At 36.3% G+C, this 21,562-nt stretch overlaps 1 protein-coding gene across 1 annotated transcript in view; it reads right to left on the bottom strand.

Annotated features, from left to right (window-relative positions):
* Nucleotides 1-2,863: 2,863 nt before the first annotated feature.
* The window catches only part of TINAG (tubulointerstitial nephritis antigen), an 84,222-nt gene continuing 65,523 nt past the window's right edge, over nucleotides 2,864-21,562 (bottom strand). Inside the window, exons 10-11 of the mRNA XM_043591668.1 lie at nucleotides 13,004-13,049; nucleotides 2,864-3,511 (exon numbers count right to left, since the gene is read on the bottom strand). Of these exons, the coding sequence (XP_043447603.1) occupies nucleotides 3,377-3,511; nucleotides 13,004-13,049 (181 nt within the window). The 3' untranslated portion in view covers nucleotides 2,864-3,376. The remainder of the gene's footprint in view (nucleotides 3,512-13,003; nucleotides 13,050-21,562) is intronic.

Here is a 21,562-nt window from a genome sequence, read left to right as displayed (position 1 = left end):
ATGGCACAAACTTCTGATTGAACAGGAAGAAAGCCAGGTCGTAGTGCTCACAGTGTTATCCAATCTGAGATATATTGTTCTGGATGAGTTAAGTAATCTTTATGAACAATGTTTCCCTCGTATACTCTTAACACAAAACAAAAAGACTACATATATACAAATAGGCTGGTACATATACAAATATGCACCAAACATGAGGTCTTTCTCATTGCTCATTCCAAGCTGAGGCAAGTAGGTATACCCATGGGCCTAGAAAGCCACAGTAAAGGAGAAACCATCCAGTCATCAATCAAATCAATTCTGCAAATAGTCCCAAGAATTGGTGAAATACTATGCCAACCATATTTTCTGAAGGTTGATTCAGGGCCTTTGGATAATAAAGAGAGCCAAACATGCTCTTTAAAGTTATAAAAATGAGGGGCCCCTGGATGGTTCAGTTGAGTTCAAGCCCTGCATCGGGCTCTGTGCTGACAGCTCAGAGCCTGGAGACTGCTTCAGATTCTGTGTCTCCCTCTCTCTCTCTCTGCTCCTGCCCCACTCACATTCTCTCTCTCTCTCTCTCAAAAATAAACATTTTAAAAAAAATTTTTAAGTTGTAAAAACGAGAAGAAGCATCACTCAGAGAACGACACTGATTCCACAAACCTCAGGAATAGTATTTTCCTTGTCTCACCAGTGTACTTCTGTCCCAACTAGTCTTGGCCTCTTCTTTAGATCTTAGTCTTACTGCTGGAAAAACATATCTTGTGTCTTCCTATGGGGCTTACTATTGTGATATTTTCTTTGTTTTTTCTTCAAATCTCTGGGATTAATTTCATTATCAATTGGGATCCTCAGAAAGGTGGTAAATTCTAAAACAGCACAATCTAGGCCTATAATCTAGACTCACAAACCACAATGAGAAAATCAATTCCAACAACTTTTATCCATTTACCTAACAGGGAAAAGGTTGTATCAACACACTCCTGTAGGTGTTTTTACTAGCGAGGTTAGTCATCTGGCATTTTAATGCATTGTCATTTGTTATTTCCTTAGTCTTTATCATCTGAGGAACGTTTTAAAATGTGTTAACCCCTGTGGCAGAGACACATCACCTCACCTGTGCCATTTCAGTGGCCATCAGCCTGACATCCAACACCAGAACTGCTTCTCTTTGCCTGTCGGTTTTTTTCCTAACTGCACAACCAGCCAGACCAGACCAACCAGGAAATTCATGGCCTTGTGGAGCAGTGCTCAACCAACACACATCCTTCCTGGGTGAGATCAGAACACATTACCTGTGGTACCATCTGCTTGGTAACATAGCCTTTGTTGTCTGCCTTCGGTGATCCTACATCACTGCCCACTCTCTTCAGTGTTCCCTTCCCTGCTCTAAATTATGTGCACTCAAACCTTTGCCTCAGGGGTTGCTTCTAGAGGAATCCAAACTGAGACAAAACCAGATTATTTCTCAGCCCACTGGGGTAAATTTGGCCAATCCTAACAAGGGGAATCAGTCCTGTGGGTATAATCTAGGGGGGAACTAAGTGCATAGAACTGCTTCTGATGAAGCTGCAATGATTAATGGAGAAAGAATCCGCAGCTACACTCACCGTTCTGCGCTCGGCTTCCTTACATTTTCAACTTGTGTGGCTTATCTAATCAAGACACCTTTGGCCACAAAAGCACAGAAAAGTTCCACAATGAAAATTCAGATGACAGAGTGTCCAGAAGTTGAAGACCATGGATAGCCCACCGTTGTAATAATAATTGGCCATGCTCACTTACTGATCAGCTTTGCTTTTTCATTTATGAGTTTGCCATTTAAGATGCCAGTGAATTATTAAAAGATTTTATCCTTTCCCAACCGTTATGAGGATGCTATTTTTGTTTCTCTGACTATAGAGAACTAAAATAAAAATTAGATGCAAATTAGTGCCAATTTAGCTTACTTTTTAGAATCTCGAGTACTGAACTGTGAAATGGTTGTGATAAAAGTCTATTTATTCTTTCTGACTCATGGCATCAGGTTGCTGTTTTCAGGGGTAAATATGTTATATTTCCAAATACAGCTTTGCAACTCATTTTAAGTAGACCTTATACAAAGTGTACTGGCTTCTAAAAGTGTGTGTGTGTGTGTGTGTGTGTGTGTGTGTGTGTGTGTTAACACTCTACTTCCATTGTTAGCCTCTAAGATTTCCCATTACTTAACCAGAACCAGTGATGGGGTTCAGGCCAGAATATGCCACTTTGACATACAGATTACTTTGAATTAAAGTTGTTTGAGAATAGCCAGTACAATGACACTCCTCTCTGTCCCCCTGAAAAAAGCAAATTAATCTCCTATGTGAAAAGTACCCTCCTTGAACCAGGAAATAAACAGACATTCTGATCACCAGGGATGGGATATTCAGGGCTGAGAAAATGATGTAAACAAGGTCTGTTTAGTTTCTTCACTAATTAGTACCCAAACTTAGGTTTCTTTGTCTTGTCAATTCTTCAGAAATTTATGTACGTATGTAGGTATGTATGTATGTATGTATGTATTCATTTATTTATTTATTTATATTGTCTAAGAGGTATAAAAGCTGCCTGCTTCAGTCCCCTGTTTGAGTCTCATATTCTTATGGGGCCCCTGTATATACATAATTCCATTTGTTTTTCTGTTGCTCTGTCCTTTTTAATTTAATTAGTACACCAGCCAAAAGAACCAAGAGAGGAGGTGTGAATTTTCCCTCCCAGACACCATCTTCTTTAGAGCACAGGCCATTACACAGTATAATGAGTAAACTACCATCAAGAATAGTTATTTCCTATGGAGAGTTACTTTCCTTTTTAGTTAAGATTGCAAGTTAGGTTAAGACAAATGAAAAGAAACAAAATGTTAGCTTTTTGAGAGAAACAATTAATCTATTTCCATTGCTTTTGGCAAATTATCAGCAAGATTTGAATAAAGACAGCACTATTTGCCTGAAAACAAAATCATGAAAATGGTAAATTGGTATTTCCATTGCTTTTGTTGGTCTGAAATCCTCATTTGTTAAAGACAGAAACTACTTCATTTCTACAAAGGAATACCATGGACTTTTAACACAAGCACTGTTACACTTTTGTGAACTATCAAAGTCAAAAAGAATACTATCTTGAGAGAAAGAAAAAGACAGCCAGAGAAACTTAAAGCCATTTAGCTACTCTGCTGTCCTCTGTTAGTGTTTTTATATACTTAGTGATATGAAGGAAGCAGAAGCAGGGAGCCTGGGGTGAAACAGGAAAATAGGCACATTATAATAACAATGTGGAGAGACAAAGATTCCACTGTCACAGAGAACCTTACTTTGCTTAATTTCAATTTAAGGGGTTACTTAAGTGCACGGCCTTATGGAAATTTAATGATGTGTTATGGTTCATCTGAACTTGTCAGTTGGCCCCAAGCTGCGATAATCAACTTTTCAATGTCAGATTCATTTACTCCTCGAAGAATCCTGAAATAGCCATTCTCTCCCCATGACTTTCCCCAGGAATTGGCAGCAATCTGCAGAAAAGAGAGAGAGAGAGAGAGAGAGAGAGAGAGATGAATATCATAGTTGGATATTTAATCCTGACTATAAAAACACAAGGAACTCATGTAGCTTTAAATGCTTTTGACTTATTATAGATCACAATTATTAAGAGCCTAAATATTTTCTAAATAAGAATAAAACAGTTATGTTATTTATCAGTTACTTTAATACGCATGCACACTCAAGTTCACAATAACTAGAATTGGTATAAAACCTCTCAGTTCCCATGCGTATAATGGTAACATGTATTTGTAATGCCATATCAAAAGATGTCAGACAAGCTGCAATTATAGTGTCTCCTATGTGATTTGCTCCGTGCTAGGCACCAGGGGAACAAAGATAAATAATACCTTATTCTGTGTTCAGAGAGTTTAAGCTAAACTAATGAAGGACAACAACATAAGCCGAGTACTCGGGTAGAACTATGCACAGGGTGCTACTGAAGACAGCTGAGGGGCATCTTATTTATTTGGGTGGTTCCGAAAAGTCACCATGGAAGAAGTGCTATATGTGATCCATATTAAAACCTGGGAATAAATGAACCAGATTAAAAACAGGAGGAAAGGAGATTCAGGTAAAGGAAAACAGTAAAAGCATAAACAACAGCAAAGCATGGAGCGGCATGAAGCCCTGAGATGAAGCAATGAAATTATTGTAATTAGATCATAAAACAGAAGCAGGCTGGTGGGTTATGAGGCTGAAAGGGAGTTAAGGAAATACATACTGAGAAAATAATGGTGAAAATGATGACAAGGTCTTAAGGTGCTTCCAGTAGGAGAGCAAGGTGGACACATTTATATTTTGATGATATTACTCCATGTGTTATGAGAAGGATGGATTTAAGAGGGTAAACACAAGAGGCAGGGAGACTAGCTCGTAAACTAGCCAGTAAGTCTGATGTCTTGACAGGGGCGGGAGGACTAGGAAGAGAAATAGAGAAAGTATTTGAGAAATATTCAGGAGGTAAATTCAATAAGAATTAAACAATTTCTTTCTACTTTTATTTTTTATTTTAAAATATGAGATTAACTAAAAAGTTAGACTAGGTCCAGAATGTCTCCTGGGGTTTAGAGCTTGCCTGAATAAGTGTTTGGGGTAGGGGGTGAAAAACATTAATGGAGTATATATAACGATTAACCTGAAGACTGGAAGGGAGTTAGTTGACCATAAGTAAATGTAGCAGAAAAAGGCCTGAAGGATATATTCCCAAAAGTGGGATCACTGGATCATATGGTAATTCTATTTTTTAATTTTCTGAGGGAACTCCAGATTGTGTTCCACAGTGGCCACACCAATTTCCATTCCCATCAACAGTGCATGAGTGTCCCTTTTTCCCCACATCCTCGCTAACACTTGTTTTCTCCTGTCTTTTTGATATTAGTTATTCTAACAGGTGCGAAGTAACATTTCATTGTGGTTTTAATTTTCATTTCCCTGATGACTAATGATATTGAATACATTTTAACCTATATATTGGCCATTTGTATTATTTCAGGGAGAAATTGTCTATTCACGTCTTTTGCCCATTTTTAGTTGGATTATGTGTGGTTTTTGCTATTAAGTTGCATGAGTTCCTATAAATATATTTTGGATAGTAACCCCATATCAGATAGATGGTTTGCAAATGTTTCCTCCCATTGGTTGCCTTTTTAGTTTACTTACTGTTTTGCTAGGCAGAAGCCCTTGTTCCACTTGTTGATTTTTGCTTTTATCTTTGCATCTTTGGTGTCATATCCAAACAATCTTTGCAAGGATCAACATCAAGGAGATTTTCCCCTGTGTTTTCTTCCTGTATCTTTGTAATTTCTAGTCTTACATTTAAGTCTTTCACCCATTTTGAGTTCATTTTTATGAGTGGAGTACAATAGGGTTTCAATTCCATTCTTCTGCATATGGTTAAACACCTTTCTCAATACCAGTTATTGAAAAGACTATCCTTTCTCCATTGCCTCTTCTTGGTCTTTTTGTCGATTATTAGTTGATTATATGTAAGTGGGTTTTTTCCTGGGCTCTTGATCTTGTTCTATTGGTCCGTGTGTCTATTCTTATGCCAGTAATGTACTGTTTTGACTATTAAAATTTTGAAGTAAAATTTGAAATCAAAATTTGTGATGCCTCCAGTAATCTTTCTCAGGATTACTTTGGCAGTTCAGAGTCTCTTGTGGCTCCAAACAACTTTTAGGATATTTTTCATTTTTGTGAAAATTTTCATTGGAAATTTGATAGGGATTGCATTGAATTTATAGATGGTTTTGGGTAGTATTGACATTTTAACAATATTAATTCTTTTGATCCATGAACATGGGATATCATTTCATTATTTGTGTCTTCTTTAATTTCTTTTATCAATTTCTTATAATTTTTTTATACAGATCTTTCACATCCTTGGTTAAATGCATACTAAGTATACATATTTTTTATTTTATCATAAATGAAACATTTTTTAGAATAGTTCACCATTAGTATATAAAAATACAACTGATTTTTCTATGTTGATTTTGTATCCTGCCACTTTGTTGATTTATTAGTTCTAATAGTTTTTTTGATGGAGTCTTTAGGATTATATATATATGTGATCATATCATCTGCAAAGAGAGACAGTTTATTTCTTCTATTCTGATTTGGATGCCTTTTGTTTCTTTCTCTTGTCTAATTGCTCTTTCTAGGACTTCCAGTACTATCTTGAATAGGATAAGAGTGGACATATTTGTTTTGTTCCTGATCATAGGGTGAATGCTTTCAATCTTTCACTATTGAATATGATATTTACTCTGTTTATCACATATGGCCTTTATTATGTTGAAGTATATTCCTTCTAAACCCAATTTTTGAGATTTTTTCATCAGTAAAGAATGTGAATTTTGTTAAATGCTTTGTCTATATCTATTGAGATGATCATATAATTTTTATCTTTCATTTTATTAATGTAATGTATCACACTTATTGATTTGCTTATGCCGAACCATACTTACACCCCAGGCATGAATCCTTTTGTTCACAATTATGATCACTTTAATGTACTGTTGAATTCAGTTTGCTAGTACTATTTTGGGGAGGGAGGGGATTTTTGAATCTTTATTCATCAGGGATATTTTATTTTCTTGTAGTGACCTTTTCTGGCTTTGGTATCAGGGTAATGCTGGCCTTGTAAAAAGAGTTGCAGAGGGTTCCCTCCTCTTCAAATTTTTGAAAAAGTTTGAGAAGGATTTGGTGTTAATTTTTTAAATGTTTGCATTTAAATTCCAGTTAGTTAACATACAATTTAATATCAGTTTCAGGTATACAATATAGTGATTCAACACTTTGATACAACACCCGGTGCTCATCACAACAAGTGCACTCCTTAATCCCCATCACCTATTTTCCCATCACCCCATCCACCTCCCCTCTGATAACTATCAGTTTGTTCTCTATAGTTAAGAGTCTGTTTCTTAGTTTGCTCCCTCCCTTTTTCCCCTTTGCTCATTTGTTTTCTTTTTTAAATTCTACACATGAGTAAAACGATATGGTATTTGTCTTTCTCTGGCTGACTTTTTCCTTATCATAATACTCTCTAGCTATAAAGCAAATGGCAAGAATTCATTCTTTTTTCATGGTTAATATTCCATTACACATATATAGCACATATTTTTTATCTGTTTATTGATGGACACTGGGCTGTTTCCATAATTTGGCTATTGTAGATAATGCTGCTACAAACATTGGGGTTCATGTATCCCTTTGAATTAGTATTTTTGTATTCTTTAGGTAAATACCTAGTAGTGTAATTGCTGGATCACAGGGTAGTTCTATTTCTAACTTTTGAGAAGTCTCCATACTGTTTTCCCGAGTAGCTGCACCAGTCTGAATTCCCACCAAACAGTGCAAGAGGGTTCCCGTTTCTCCACATCCTCACTAACATTTGTTGTTTCTTGTGTTGTTGATTTTAGCCATTCTGATGGTGTGAAGTGATATTTGATGGTAGTTTTGGTTTACAGTTCCATAATGACTAGTGCTATTGAGCACGTTTCATGTACCTGTTGGCCATTTTTATATCTTCTTTGGAACTAAGCGTATTCAGATTCTTTGCTTGTTTTTAATCTCATTATTTGTTTTCTTGCTACTGAATTGTATGAGTTCCTTAAATATTTTGGATATCAACCCCTTGTCAAATACATAATTTACAAGTAATTTCTCCATTCCAGGTTGACTTTTATTGTTACTTTTGGTTTTGTTTTTGTCTTGCTGTGTGGAAGCTTTCTAGTTTGATGCAATCCACTTGTTTATTTTTGTTTTTGCCACTTGTGCTTTTGGTGTCCTATCCTGGAAGTCATTGCAAAGATCAATGTTAAGGAGTGATTCCCTGTTGTCTTCACAGTTTCAGGTCTTACACTTAAATCTTTAACCCATTTTGTGTTAATTTTTGTAAATGGTGTGAAAAAGGGGTCCACTTTCATTCTTTTGCTTGTGAATACACTTTTCTCAACATCATTTATTAAAGATATCCTTTCCCCAGCCAGCCATCAGTTAGGCTATTTTTTCTGAGGTTAACCTATCATTTAAAAAGCTCTACCATTTTTAAATTTTCCTTTTTATCATTTACTTTCAATTGTTTTATTATTAAATGCCTGGGCATAGTTTTTTTTGTTTTTTGTTGTTTTTTGTTTTTTTTTATTTCTCCTTCCTGGAGTTTATTGAGCTCTCTGAATTTTTGGGTTCATGTCCTTCAGTTTTGGAAAACTATTGGCTATTAAGTTTTTAAATATCGGGGCGCCTGGGTGGCTCAGTCGGTTAAGGGTCCGACTTCAGCTCAGGTCATGATCTTGCGGTCCGTGAGTTCGAGCCCCGCGTCGGGCTCTGGGCTGATGGCTCAGAGCCTGGAGCTTGTTTCCAATTCTATGTCTCCCTCCCTCTCTGACCCTCCCCTGTTCACGCTCTGTCTCTCTCTGTCTCAAAAATAAACATTAAAAAAATTTAAATAAATAAATAAATAAATAAATATTGATTCTGACTCATTCTCTCCCTCTCTCTCTCTTTCTCTCTCTCTCTTAATCCTTCTGAGAATACAATTACATGTCTGTTAAACTGTTGATTGTGTCCTACCCTTTGTATTCACATTGTTCTGTATTTTGTTCTTTCATTGTTTTTCTCTGTGTACTACATATTTCATTGACTTTTATTTAAGGTCACTAATTCTGTTTGCCATTTAACCCATCCAGCAAGTTCTTAATTTCAAACATTGCACTCACAAATTCAATAATTCATTTATATATATATATATATATATATATATATATATATTATATAAATATAAATATATATTTAAGTCCTTTGTTAAAAGTCTCCATCTTTCATGGGGCACCTGCATAGCTCAATCAGTTAAGCAGCTGACTTCAACTCAGGTCATGATCTTGTGGTTTGTGAGTTTGGGCCCCATGTTGGGCTCTGCACTGACAGCTTGGAGACTGGAGGCTTCTTTGGATTCTGTGTCTCCCTCTATCTCCACCCCTCCACTGCTCACACTCCGTCTTTCTGTCTCTCAAAAAATGAATATTAATTTTTTTAAGTCTCCATCTTTCATCCATATTTTTAAAATGATTTTTACAATGGCTCTTTTACAGCCAACATCTAAAGTATTATCTATTGATAGTTTTTCCCCTTAGTTGTTGGTCACATTTTTCTCCTTCACATATTTCAGAATTTTTAAATGTAAGCTGGACATGTTGTCCTAATAATTATAGATTGACCTGGGTATTATTTTCCTAAGAAGTTTAGCCCTTTCTTCTCCTAAAGAGATATGGTGAGGAATTAATCACCTCAATTTGTGCAGAAACTGAGTCAGGTCAGGGCTGGAGATAAGCTTTTGTTAAACTCATTCCACTCCTGGTTTTCTTCCTATATTTGGGGTTTATGCCTATGATGTGTGTGTTTCAGGCTCTCTTCCAGTGGGACTCCTACTACAATATCTTCAAGGCTGCAGATTTCACTCTGCCTTCTCATTCCCCTCCTTAGCTACTCACACTGTTCTAGCAACTTATTAAATATTCCATGGAAAGAGATGGCTTTGTGTTTGGGGTTCATCTAAATTCTAATTCAGCTGGATTTTCTATTTCCCAGAGGTCTCTCTCTCTCTCTCTCTCTCTCCCCCTCCTTATTTGAAATGTAACCTTCAGCTTAAACCCAGACCTACCGAATGTTCACAGTATGGAAAATCGTCCCCATATTCAGCTCTCTCGTTTCTATAAAAATATGGTTTGGTATCTTTCTCTATGTTTTCACTCTTATGTGGATCCTGAGAAACTTAACGGGAACCCATGGGGGAGGGGAAGGAAAAAAAAAAAGGTTACAGTGGGAGAGAGCCAAAGCATAAGAGACTTAAAAAATGAGAACAAACTGAGGGCTGATGGGGGGTGGGAGGGAGGAGAGGGTGGGTGATGGGTATTGAAGAGGGCATCTTTTGGGATGAGCACTGGGTGTTGTATGGAAACCAATTTGACAATAAATTTCATATATTTAAAAATATAAAAATAAAACAAAAATATGGTTTGGAATATTAATTCTGATACTATTTTCAACTTATTTAGTGGTATATATGGCTTATTGTTATGTATTAAATTTTACTCAGTAGTGGAAGTCGTCTACTTTTTAAATTTTTAATTTACTATATCATAGGCCTACATGTAAATATTTTAAAATGTTCATATATAATTGTGGGGCAATAAAACTTTTCTGAACTTCTCAGTGCCCTTGCAAAAAAACCCTCTAATCTACTGGTGCACAAAGGGTGTATATGATATAGAGACACAGAATATTTGCTTTCACTTCTGTCAGAAATATTTTATCTTCACATTCAATGAGAATTAGATCTGTAGCCATTTGTCTAGTTAATTTATCTGATCCAAAAGGGTAATAAAACCTCTCTTATCTCCCCAAGAGGGCCAAAGAGTCAGAGACCAGACAAGGTCTTAAATTAAGCCCCATGGTGCCAGGAGTACTGGAACATTATCTCTCTTGGTTTTTACATGTTAAAAAAGGAGGAAGTTCAGCATTTGGAGACATTATCTGTATTTATCTGACCCTTGCAAAGACATATTTATATTCCTAAGGGAAAGGGTAAGAACATAGGGCCCTTTCCCTCCCATTTTAATAGAATATTTTTTTTTTGTTCCTTGCAGGAAAGGAGGAGGTTGCCTGTCTCCACTATATAAATGGAGAAAATCCATTGTTCTCTGTCCCTCATTTATGAGGTAACAGCTGCTACTTGTATGGAAAAATATTGTTGCCTCTTATGACTGCCAGACTGAAATGTGAGGACTTATGTGGTGACATCTGGCTACTGATCTGGATGTAAGCATCAGTAAAGTACTCTTTTCTTCTGACCCATGTTTCTTAATTCAAGTAGGATAACATCTCAGACCCTTCATAATTCTCGCAAAACAGTAGTACTAAATAAGAATTTCATATTTTAATTAACCCAAATATTAATTTTTATGTAAAATGAAAACTCTTTTAGTGACCTGACTAATTTTTCCTGATTGCATACATCAATGTTATTCATTCAGTCAAGCAACAAGCATTGCGTAGATACCCATTATGTACCAGTCACTCTGCTCTGTCCTTTGGATACAGTAGTTAGTAAGGCAGACACAATACTGGCCCAAGATGAGGATACAGTTAGGTGGAGAAAATATTCAATTCAGTTCAATTCAATTCAATTCAATAAAATGTTCAATTTAATAAAATATGATAATTTTTAAATTTGATTCTTATATTCCTACCACTGATATTAACCAATTTATCTAAAAGAGTCACAGCAGAAAGAAATCCTGATTTTATGCCCATGAAATAGTTTTCTTAGAACATTTTAGATTAGTAAGTTCAGAATTGATAGGAATTGCAACAAAAGTAATCTAAAAGGATGGCATGCATGTATGTGTTGAATATATGAGAATGAGCGAGTATATGTACATTTGTGTATGTCTGTGTGTGTGTGTGTCTGTGTGTGCATGCATGTGCATGTATGTGTACACCATCCATGAGGCTCTATCTCCATGAGGTTGAAGGTGAGAGGGTCACAGAAAGTTGTTTGTTTGTTTGTTTGCACTTTCATTCATATTCACTCCACAAATAGCTATCAGGTGTATCAGGTGCTAAATGCTAAAAACTGTTGTGAATTCAATACATTAACCAAATTATTTGTTTTTGCCTGTAAATATTATATTATTATGATACTGATATTATGATACTGAATAACTGTTTAAACTCATTTAGTAGTAATCCTATATAGAAACTTAATTGTAGGCATTCAAACAACATATCCCCTTTCACAAATTATGAATTTTAGCTACTTTAGCATTAATGTTAATTATTGGCTACTGAAAACTTTATTTTCATGAAGATAATGATATTTAAGAAAGTTCAGGTTATTTTAAGTTTATTTATTTTGAGACAGAGAGCACGTGAGCAAGAGCAGGGGAGGGGGAGAGAGAGAGAGAGAGAGAGAGAGAGGAAGAGAGAATCCCACACAGGCTCCACACTGTCAGTACAAAGCCCAATGCAGGGCTCAAACTCACCAATCATGAGATCATGACCTGAACCGAAATCAAGAGTCAGATGCTTAACTGAGCCACCCAGGCGCTCCAAGAAATCTCAGTTTAAATACAAAGAAGCATCATTCTATTTAAAAGCAAAATACTTCCATTTGTCAATAAGACAAATTTAAGAGGTGACCACATATGAGTCACTCTGATGACTATCACTCCTAATATTTAGGTCTATAAGTTATAATATGCCCTCTACTGTATATATTCAAATTCAAATTTCATAACAATTACCATTACCTATTCATTCTATTTCTGCCTTTTTGCAGAAATTAAAATTAAAATGCATATAATATAAGGACCTGGAACAATTCATCAAAGTTCATTGTAATTAATTGGATATTTGAGATAATATGTTCCAGTCCTCTTTAAAATGTTTCTTGCATGTAACCTTCTATTAATTTTTATACTAGACATTGTTTCTCAGTGAAGGAACATGTATTTGTTATAATTGGCAAAAGCAAAAATAAAGCACTTTACCACTATGGGAAATATGTATACTTTACATCAATACCTAATATTGATACTAACATTACAAAGGCACCATCCATAGCAAAAATGTGAGAACACAAAACTGACATATGATAGAAGTCTAGCCATTACTTTAACATGGATGATAACAAAACAAAATCTTTTCCTGTTGATTCTTGCTTTGAAGAAAAAACACTTTTTCTTCTTTTATAATGTGAAATAAGAGGAACTGAGGAAAACTGTTACTTCAATACAAATGATTATAAAGAATTTTCTGCTGGAGAAAATACCATTATTACAAACAGTATCACTGTAACTTAGAGTGACTAAATAACACAAACCAGGAGGTAGAGACACAGATGATTCTAAAATAGTCACATCACAGTAGAAATGCAGTTGGAAAGAGGTACCTACCCAGAATTTTTCTTTCCGTCCTTGTGCCCCTTTCAGTGTGCCCCATCTACAGATAATAATAAAAAATATTGACATGGTTAAAAATGTTTGATTTGCATTTTGATAAAATGTTTCCACCTTGTTTTACTATGGAAGTGCCATCATTGTCCTACAAAAATGTGCCTGCACAGTTTTCATTTTTACCATAACCTTATTTGCTTGCTCACAATATACTCCTCTCTGTCCAAATGGCTTAAAATCATACTCATTTGTCAAAGAAAATAAACTGTCGGACAACTGGGGCATGGAGGTTTTTAAAGTATTTAAAGATGTCTCCCCTTCACATCTAGCTCCCTGAAACTCTACTCTAAATGGCATAAACTAAAAATCTCCAAGACGGCCCACAAGCATAATATAAATACAGATGAATGTCCTACATAAAAGAATTTTTCATGAAATATGTATATGTGTGTATTATTTTATAAAATGGGTAGGTACTTAATGTGGAATTTCTGTTCACACATGTAGGTATGGAAAGCCAATGTTTTACTCCTAGTACTGGTCCATTTTCAGTGTGGCATGTAACAATCCACAAAGAATCCACACTTCCCAAATATCTCATGTTTTCTCTTGACTAAATCCAGTGATGGAGATGTTAGTAACATGTTCTGTCTACTAATGACATAACAAGACTTGTCTGATATCGCAAAGTGGGAGGTGTTAAGCACAGGCTCCAAATCCCATGTTCTTCTTCATGTTATATTTCTCTCTAATGAATGTTTCTCTCTAATAAATATACAGTCCCCAACTGCATCATGTCCTGAACAGCAACAGTGTTATGTGGAGGAAACATGTGGACTACCACGTTCACGTGCTGTGATGGATTGGGAGACTACAATTCTGCCCGCATACAGCCCTGCCAGTCCCTCTCTAGTAGTCCAGATCTCAACATCAGAGTTCCTTAAAGTTAAATCCCTGTATCCTATATCTGGAAGAGATACACATCCATTCAAATATTTTCAACATGTCCATTTGCCAGAAAGCCGTTTTTAATAGGGTACAGAATACAATGATGGCACCATAGCACAGAGGTATTGCCTTAAGAAGGCAGGTTTTTGGTGGAGATCATGGCATTCAAGAAAATACATTAATGCATTTAGATCATTTGACACAAAAAAAGGAGCGGAAAAAATGATGTGGAAGTTGGGATAACACTGAAGAACAACTTTTCTTCATTTTTTTTCCGATCGAGGCTAGGAGTGGTCATTGCCCTGGTCCCCATCTCTCTCTTGGTTTTCTGCTACATACAGGGATAGTAGACTGGAATAGTTTAAGGTTTCAAATATTCTGGGCAGTTTAATGTGTAAGTTCAAGCTAGTTTAATTCTGAAAAACATTTTGCAGGGTTTTTTTTAATTAATTTTTTAAATTTTTAAATTATTTTAAGAGAGAGATAGAGAACAAGCAGGAGAGGGGCACAGAGAGAGGGAAAGACAGAATCTCAAGCAAGCTCCACACTGTCAGCCCAGAGACCAATGCAGGGTCTGAATTCACAAACCATGAGATCATGTCCTGAGCTGAAGAGTCGGACACTTAACTGACTGAGCCACTCAGGTGCCCCTATTCTGGAGTTTTAAAATTGTATTTACATCCTTGTAACTTTTGTATAAAAAGCTATCACCAGGGGCGCCTGGGTGGCTCAGTCAGTTGGGCGTCCGACTTCAGCTCAGGTCACCATCTCCAGGTCCGTGAGTTCGAGCCCCGCGTCAGGCTCTGGGCTGATGGCTCAGAGCCTGGAGCCTGTTTCCGATTCTGTGTCTCCCTCTCTCTCTGCCCCTCCCCCGTTCATGCTCTGTCTCTCTCTGTCTCAAAAATAAATAAAACGTTAAAAAAATTTTTAAAAAATCTATCACCAGTGAAAATTATAAGTGCCTCCAGATCTTCAAAGGTCATTCCGTACTTCAAGGAGTAGGTCATATCTGGAACTTCAAGTTGCCCATTTTCTACTCATTCATCATAACTATCCTAACAATTTCAGAAAGCATTTACCTCAATCAAACTTCCTTCCAGGTGCTCCGGCTACTAGTTACTTTAGCTATTTACATAAAATACAAGAAAAAATTAGATGTATCTAAGGACATCTAAGATGTATCTGTCCAAAATAAAACAGGCAGGAGAGGAATCCCATACCTGAGATTCCACCAAATACAGTGAGAAGTTCAGGGCACTTTGGTTTGAGGAAAGATAGAGCCTTCTAAGAAAGCAAGCCCAAGCAAAAAAGAGGTATCCAGACAGGACAAGCTTGATCCAGCAATTAAGCCGTGATCAAGAAACAGTAGGAGTTGGGGCATCTGAGTGGCTCAGTCAGTTAAGTGTCCTACTTGGGCTCAAGTCATGATCTCATGGTTCGTGAGTTCGAGCCCCACACTGACAGCTGGGAGCCTGGAGTCTGCTTTGGATTCTGTGTCTCCCTCTCTCTCTCTCTGCCCCTCCCTCACGTGTGCTCTCTCTGTCTCTCAAAAATAAATAAAGAAACATTAAAAAAAAGGCAGGAGGAATAATTGAAAGGATAATTCTCTGTCACTCAGATCTGTCCAAGCTCAGCTCTCACACTGGATTCAGGTAAATTTAAAAACCAGAGACGGCTACTGCACTACAGCTACATATTGCATAAAACACACTAAATACCACTCAGAAGGGAATACCCCAAATGTGTCCTTTCCCTTTTCGAAGATCTTTCTAACTTCTTGGGCTCCAACGCATTGACGACTGTGCGTGGGAAGACAAAGTAGTCCTCGACAGAGGGAGGTAAAAAGACACACAAGAATAATACGCCCTAAGATGAGTACTGCGTTTGTTGTCCAGTCCATTTCCGATGCCCCTTCGCACTCCGAGAACTACTGAGACACTGGGGACAGAAAATCGACAACTGTACGTGGGGTTAAGATTCAGCAAAATGATAACTACACATAATTCCACTACCAACAGATCAGAGACTAAATTTAAGGAAACAGAACATTTTCTCACAAGGGAGAAGACACTTAAGAATGTAATTGTTTGTCTTATTCTAGTATCACCAAACAAATCAAGAGTCGGACGCTTAACTGACTGAGCCACCCAGGCTAAACTCAAGTTAAACTACCTCAGTTTGGAGACATCTAAGAAATACAAATGACTATTTTAACTTTTGTTCAATGGCTCATGTTTTTCATACATTCCCTACATTTTGTTGAGATTATCTAAATAATATTTTCAATGATATAATAGACAGCAATAATTCTTGTTTTGCAAATCTATCAATGTCTTGGGGTTGCTATACGCCTCAGGAAACACCACTGCTTGTTACAACTTTACAGGCATTAGTTGAAATACTTTTGTAGCTCAGAGAGAATGCCAACATTCAGAGTATTACAAACAGTCTCCAAATGGACAGAGAAGAAAATGAAGTCTTGAAATAGAGGAGAGAGAGGACGAAGAAAGGAAGGCCGCTGACTTTCAGAGTTTCAGAAACTAGGATGCTTGTGAAAGGAAATTATATACAAAAGATACTAACCATTATGCAAAATTCAGATAAAGAGAAAATATCACACCTCACCAAGGAAGCTATTGTACAGTTCCCTATGTTACAGCCTCCATGTCAAGTGACAAGCAAGGTCCATCCATCACCAGGCCTAATGTTTGCACTGCAAATTTCAGTTATCTTTTCTTGCCTGTATCTTTTTTACACAGTTTCTAAGATGGTAATCAACCCATAAAGTCGCAGTGGGGTATTACAGAGAAATACACCTATGGGTTGTTTTCTAAATATCTCATGGCCTCTGAAAGGCTGGGAAAGATCACTTTGCCCTAGGAGAATTCCCACTGCTATCATAGCAAATTCATGTAATTAAAACCTTTACCCAAACAAAAATAAAGGTTAATTGGTACAAAGCAAGAAGACTACTTATATTGTTCATTTATAGGAGAGAGATCCTCTCTTCTTTGTCTATGAAGGGCATCGATCTCTCTCTCTCTCTCTCTCTCTCTCTCTCTCTCTCTCTGTGTGTGTGTGTGTGTGTGTGTGTCTCTCTCCCTCCCTCCCTCTCTCTCTTTCTTTCTCTCTGTATATATGTATATGTATATAGTTACAGTTATATTTCTGAATTGTGGTACTAGACTTTGGCTTGCCATTATACAGTAGGCTGAAATTTCTAGAAATAGTATTTATTTTCACAGATATCCTCTTGTAAACCAATGGCTATCTTTGAAGACATAAGGGTCTTCATTACATTCATACAGACTCTAAATTATTTATCCTCTTCTTTATTCAGTTATACAATTTCATTTTAAGGACTATTCATAAACATTTTAGTTAGACCAGGACCATAACCTTAATCTGTTGAGAATGTTTCCTTAACCCTGCTAATTTAAAACAAATTATACAATAGGGTCACAAGTTTCAAAGATCTTGATAGTAGCTTTTCTTCAAAAACTTCTACTTCACATGAACTTCAGATTGTTCTTTTGCATTTTTCTACCCCATTAAGTTAAATTGTTCCAATTATTTGAGACCCATTAATACTTCTTTTCTCACAAACTTTAGTGACATCTGGAAAAATGCTACTATTGAGAAAAATCTGGGCAACTATTGTACTGCATTTGTTGAGGATGCCTGAGAATGGATGGTGAGTCTATGTTTACATTTCTCACTTCAAGCATGTGATCATTTAAGCTCTTCCTGTTGTATTCATCTTATTTGCCCACTTTTAGATAGCTCTGGAAATACTACTTTTTGCCTAATATCAAGAGTCTTTCTGGAGAGACCATAAATTCTGTGGAGTGAAACTTAAAACCCATTAAAGAATGATGTAAAATTTTGTATCGCTCAGGTACTAATGTTATGAATTTCATTATACATGTTCTCTTTAACAAGGATTTTGTTCTTTTCAGATAACTGTGCTAATCAATACAACATTTTCTGAAAACCATATTTTAAGCTATTTCTAGATACTAAAATTATTGGATCTGAATAACTACTGTAACTACTTTGAATAGGATTTTAAATCATAGTGTTGCTGTTGCTGTTGCTGTTGGTGCTGTTGTTGTTTGTCCCTTGGTTTGGGTTGATTTTTTTGTTTGAGGGCCATACATTCAGTGGTGGTCATATTGGATATGGTAACTAAGAGAGCCGAAGGTACAAATTTCTTAAAGTAATATGTATATTCCTATAAATGTCTCTTTCAAAAAAAAAAGCACAGGGTGTCTTGTGTACATCATCCACTTATTTCTGCCTTTATTCAGCAAACTATTGTGTAGTACAAAGAAGATATATCTGTTGCCTTCAAGAAGCTGACAATCTAATGAGAGTGATTGTTTCAATTATTTAAGACCCATTGATACTTCTTTTCTCTAAAAATTGAGTGACACCTGGGAAAATGCTTGTTTTGAAAAAATCCGGGCTGCTGTCATACCACGTTCCCTGAGGATGTCTGAGACCTATTGGCTTCCAGTATGGAATGAGAAATATATCTAATAGAGGCAAATGAAACATAAGTACAAAAAAATTTGAACCCAAAATTCATTTGAATCCATAATTGCTGCTTTTATAAAAGCATGTTTTATTTTTATTTTTCTATTGGTTGCAGTCATAGAAATTAGCTGTCTGCAGAAGGCAAAGACAGCTCCCTTCACAGAACTGAGTAGAAATTCTTGAGGAACAAAAGGAAGTGTAGAGTTTTAGGCACAGTAAGTGCAAAGTCAACCAAGAGCCAGCAAAACTTCATCTTAGCCTATTCTAAGAGCAGCACTTAGTCCTGTGGGACTGGAGAACAGTGAAGGGAGCAGCAGGAGATCAAGTTAGGAAAGCACATTTAGCTCAGGCCATCATGAGAACTCATAACCACCAACCTTAGCATTTATAAAGTTGGGGCCAAGAGTCGTTCTAATATGGTAATGACATTATCCAGATATTCTTTCAGAGAGACAACTGTGGTGTTAGCATGGCAGATAGATTCCAGAGGAAGGAACGTAGCATTAGATGAATGTTGGTCATTAATGCAAGATATAATGAAATTCTGAATGAGAATATAAGACCCATAAATGAAATATTGTTCATTCTTTTAACACCTGTATCTCCAACACCTAGAACAGTGACTGACATTCAGAGTTAACCCTAAATATATATTTGTTGAGCAAGTGAATTGAACTACACTGGCAGCAAGTGAATTGAAGTGAATTGAATGAACAGGAGGACACATATTCAAGAGCTATTTTGGAGATAAAAGTGGTGGATTAGTATTATGCTAGGTGAAACAAGTCAGTCAGAGAAAGACAAATACCATAGGGTTTCACTCATATGTGGAATTGAGGAAACAAAACAAACGAACATAGGGGTAAAAAGTAGAGAAGCAAACCAAGACTCTTAGCTATAGGGAAGAAACAGAGGGGATGGGCCAGGGTTGTGGGGGAGGATAGATTAAATAGGTGATGGGGATTAAGGAGGGCACTTGTGACGAGCACCGGGTGTTGTAGGTAAGTGATGAATCACTGAATTGTACACCTGAAAATAATAGTACACTGTGTGTTAACTCAACTGGAATTTAAACAAAAAGTTTAAAAACGTGATGGAATTTGTTGGCCAGTTCGTATTGATAGGGAGAAGAAAGAGTCAAGATTAACTCTAGGATTTCAATGTTGAATGAACAGGTGCATCCAAAGTGGTGTTATGTGTGCACTTCACATTGCACAGAGATGTGTTCCTGATGATCAGGTCAACGTGTCATTGCCTAAGACTGTAATTACAGAGTGGCTTCATCTACTTTTGAGTTCTCTCTACTTACAGTGATTCTGCATATTAACCTTTAAATTCATGACTTTTCAGGGTTTCTGACAGGTAAAATACTGTAAGAACCAAGGAAAGCTTATTATATAAAGAAATTGTGAAAGAACCTTTCTAAAGATTGTGGAATTCTTCTCTGAGAATATTATCTCTTAACTCACATGTCAAGATCACCTCTGTTCAAGAATCAAGTTTTTTAAAGCAGATCCAACATTCATCTAAGAATCTGGAGTTACAAGGAAAAAAAAGTTTTATTTTATATTGATGGTAGGTGTAATACACTGTAGCAGAATCATCTAGACTGAAATGTTGCAATGCATCCGACAATTTACCACTTCTGGGATCCCAGCCCAGTCTATTCTGGGCCCAGTAGACTGACAATAGGAATTCAAATTCATGTTTTCTGGGCAGACCAATTATGTATTAGTGACTACCGATCCACACAGATAAAAAAGAAAGTTTTGGACAGTGAATGTGTAAAGAAATCTTAATGCAGTACATCCTACTAGAACAGGAAATTTAGGAGGAAAACAGGGAACAAATATATAAGAGAGCCTGATATGGAACCCTTCTTATTAAGGAAATGAAAGTCAGATAGGATATAAGTATAAAAAAACCACCAGATGAGCCTCAAACCAGTAACAATGATATGACTACTCTTGATATAGAATTTTGTTTTTAAAGGTGAGATTGTAGATAGATAGACTCTCAGCTCCCTTTACACAAACATTTGGAAGATTAGTACAGTAAGAATGAGGCAAAGATAAGCAGACTTTTGTTGCCTTATGAATGTTCTACCAGAGACACTTTGTAACTTCATTCAGAAAAATACTCAGGCCTAGTGAGTATAGCAATGTTGAACAAGATAGAGAGCTTTAGGGGGTACTAATTAATGCTAGCTCAAAGATGAAACAAAATAGATTGTACGGGAAAGCAAAATCAGATGAGGGCATTCCCCATCTCCCTTCATTTTCCACTGAAGCAAAATTAAATCAAGTCAGGTTTACTCAATCTAAGACCAGATACTTTTATTGATATGTTCTGCCACGGGACTACCAATTTTATCATAGTTTGGAGAAGCAGATGGAGATTTGTGAAAAATCAAATATTTTTTGCATGAAAATGTCAGAGATGATTGTGTATTCCTAATATTAATTAATCATTTTACCAATACTATTTACTGAGTTGCTGCTATATTGCTTATCCTATCCTATCCTGATATTTCAGGAAGCGAAAATATTGTAAGTATAATACCACACATAATTTGACCTATAAAAAGGAGTATAGAAGAAAATAACAACACAGTTGTGCCCAGATATGCTCTGGTCATAATGGTCTGCTGGGGTACTAAAAGAACGAAAGCCCTGTATATAATATATTGACAGAATACAGGTAAAGATGTTCACAATCATGTGAAATGTACTTAGGAGAGAGAGTACAAGATCAAAATTATCCATCATCAACAATGACAATTAACTAGGGTAGTATCTTATGAAGATATACTTCTAGGGAAAACTTCAGTCCTTTGATGTTAGGAATAGAAATGGTTGATCTTCTCACAAAATCTCAGCACTTAAGGAGACTCGGAGATTATAGTATAATCCAGGCTATGACTCAAGCTAAATTTGACCCACTGCCTGTTTCATAAAGTTTTATGGGAAAAATAAAGCTCATTTATTTACATATTATCTCTGTGAGCTAATGGCAGAGTTGAGTTGTCAAGACCAAAAGGCACAAAGAATTAATCTGACTCTCCTCCAATTT

The sequence above is a fragment of the Prionailurus bengalensis genome, chromosome B2 (assembly GCF_016509475.1).
Source record: "Prionailurus bengalensis isolate Pbe53 chromosome B2, Fcat_Pben_1.1_paternal_pri, whole genome shotgun sequence".
Taxonomy (NCBI): domain Eukaryota; kingdom Metazoa; phylum Chordata; class Mammalia; order Carnivora; family Felidae; genus Prionailurus; species Prionailurus bengalensis.
This window is presented reverse-complemented; position numbering and strand designations above follow the sequence as displayed.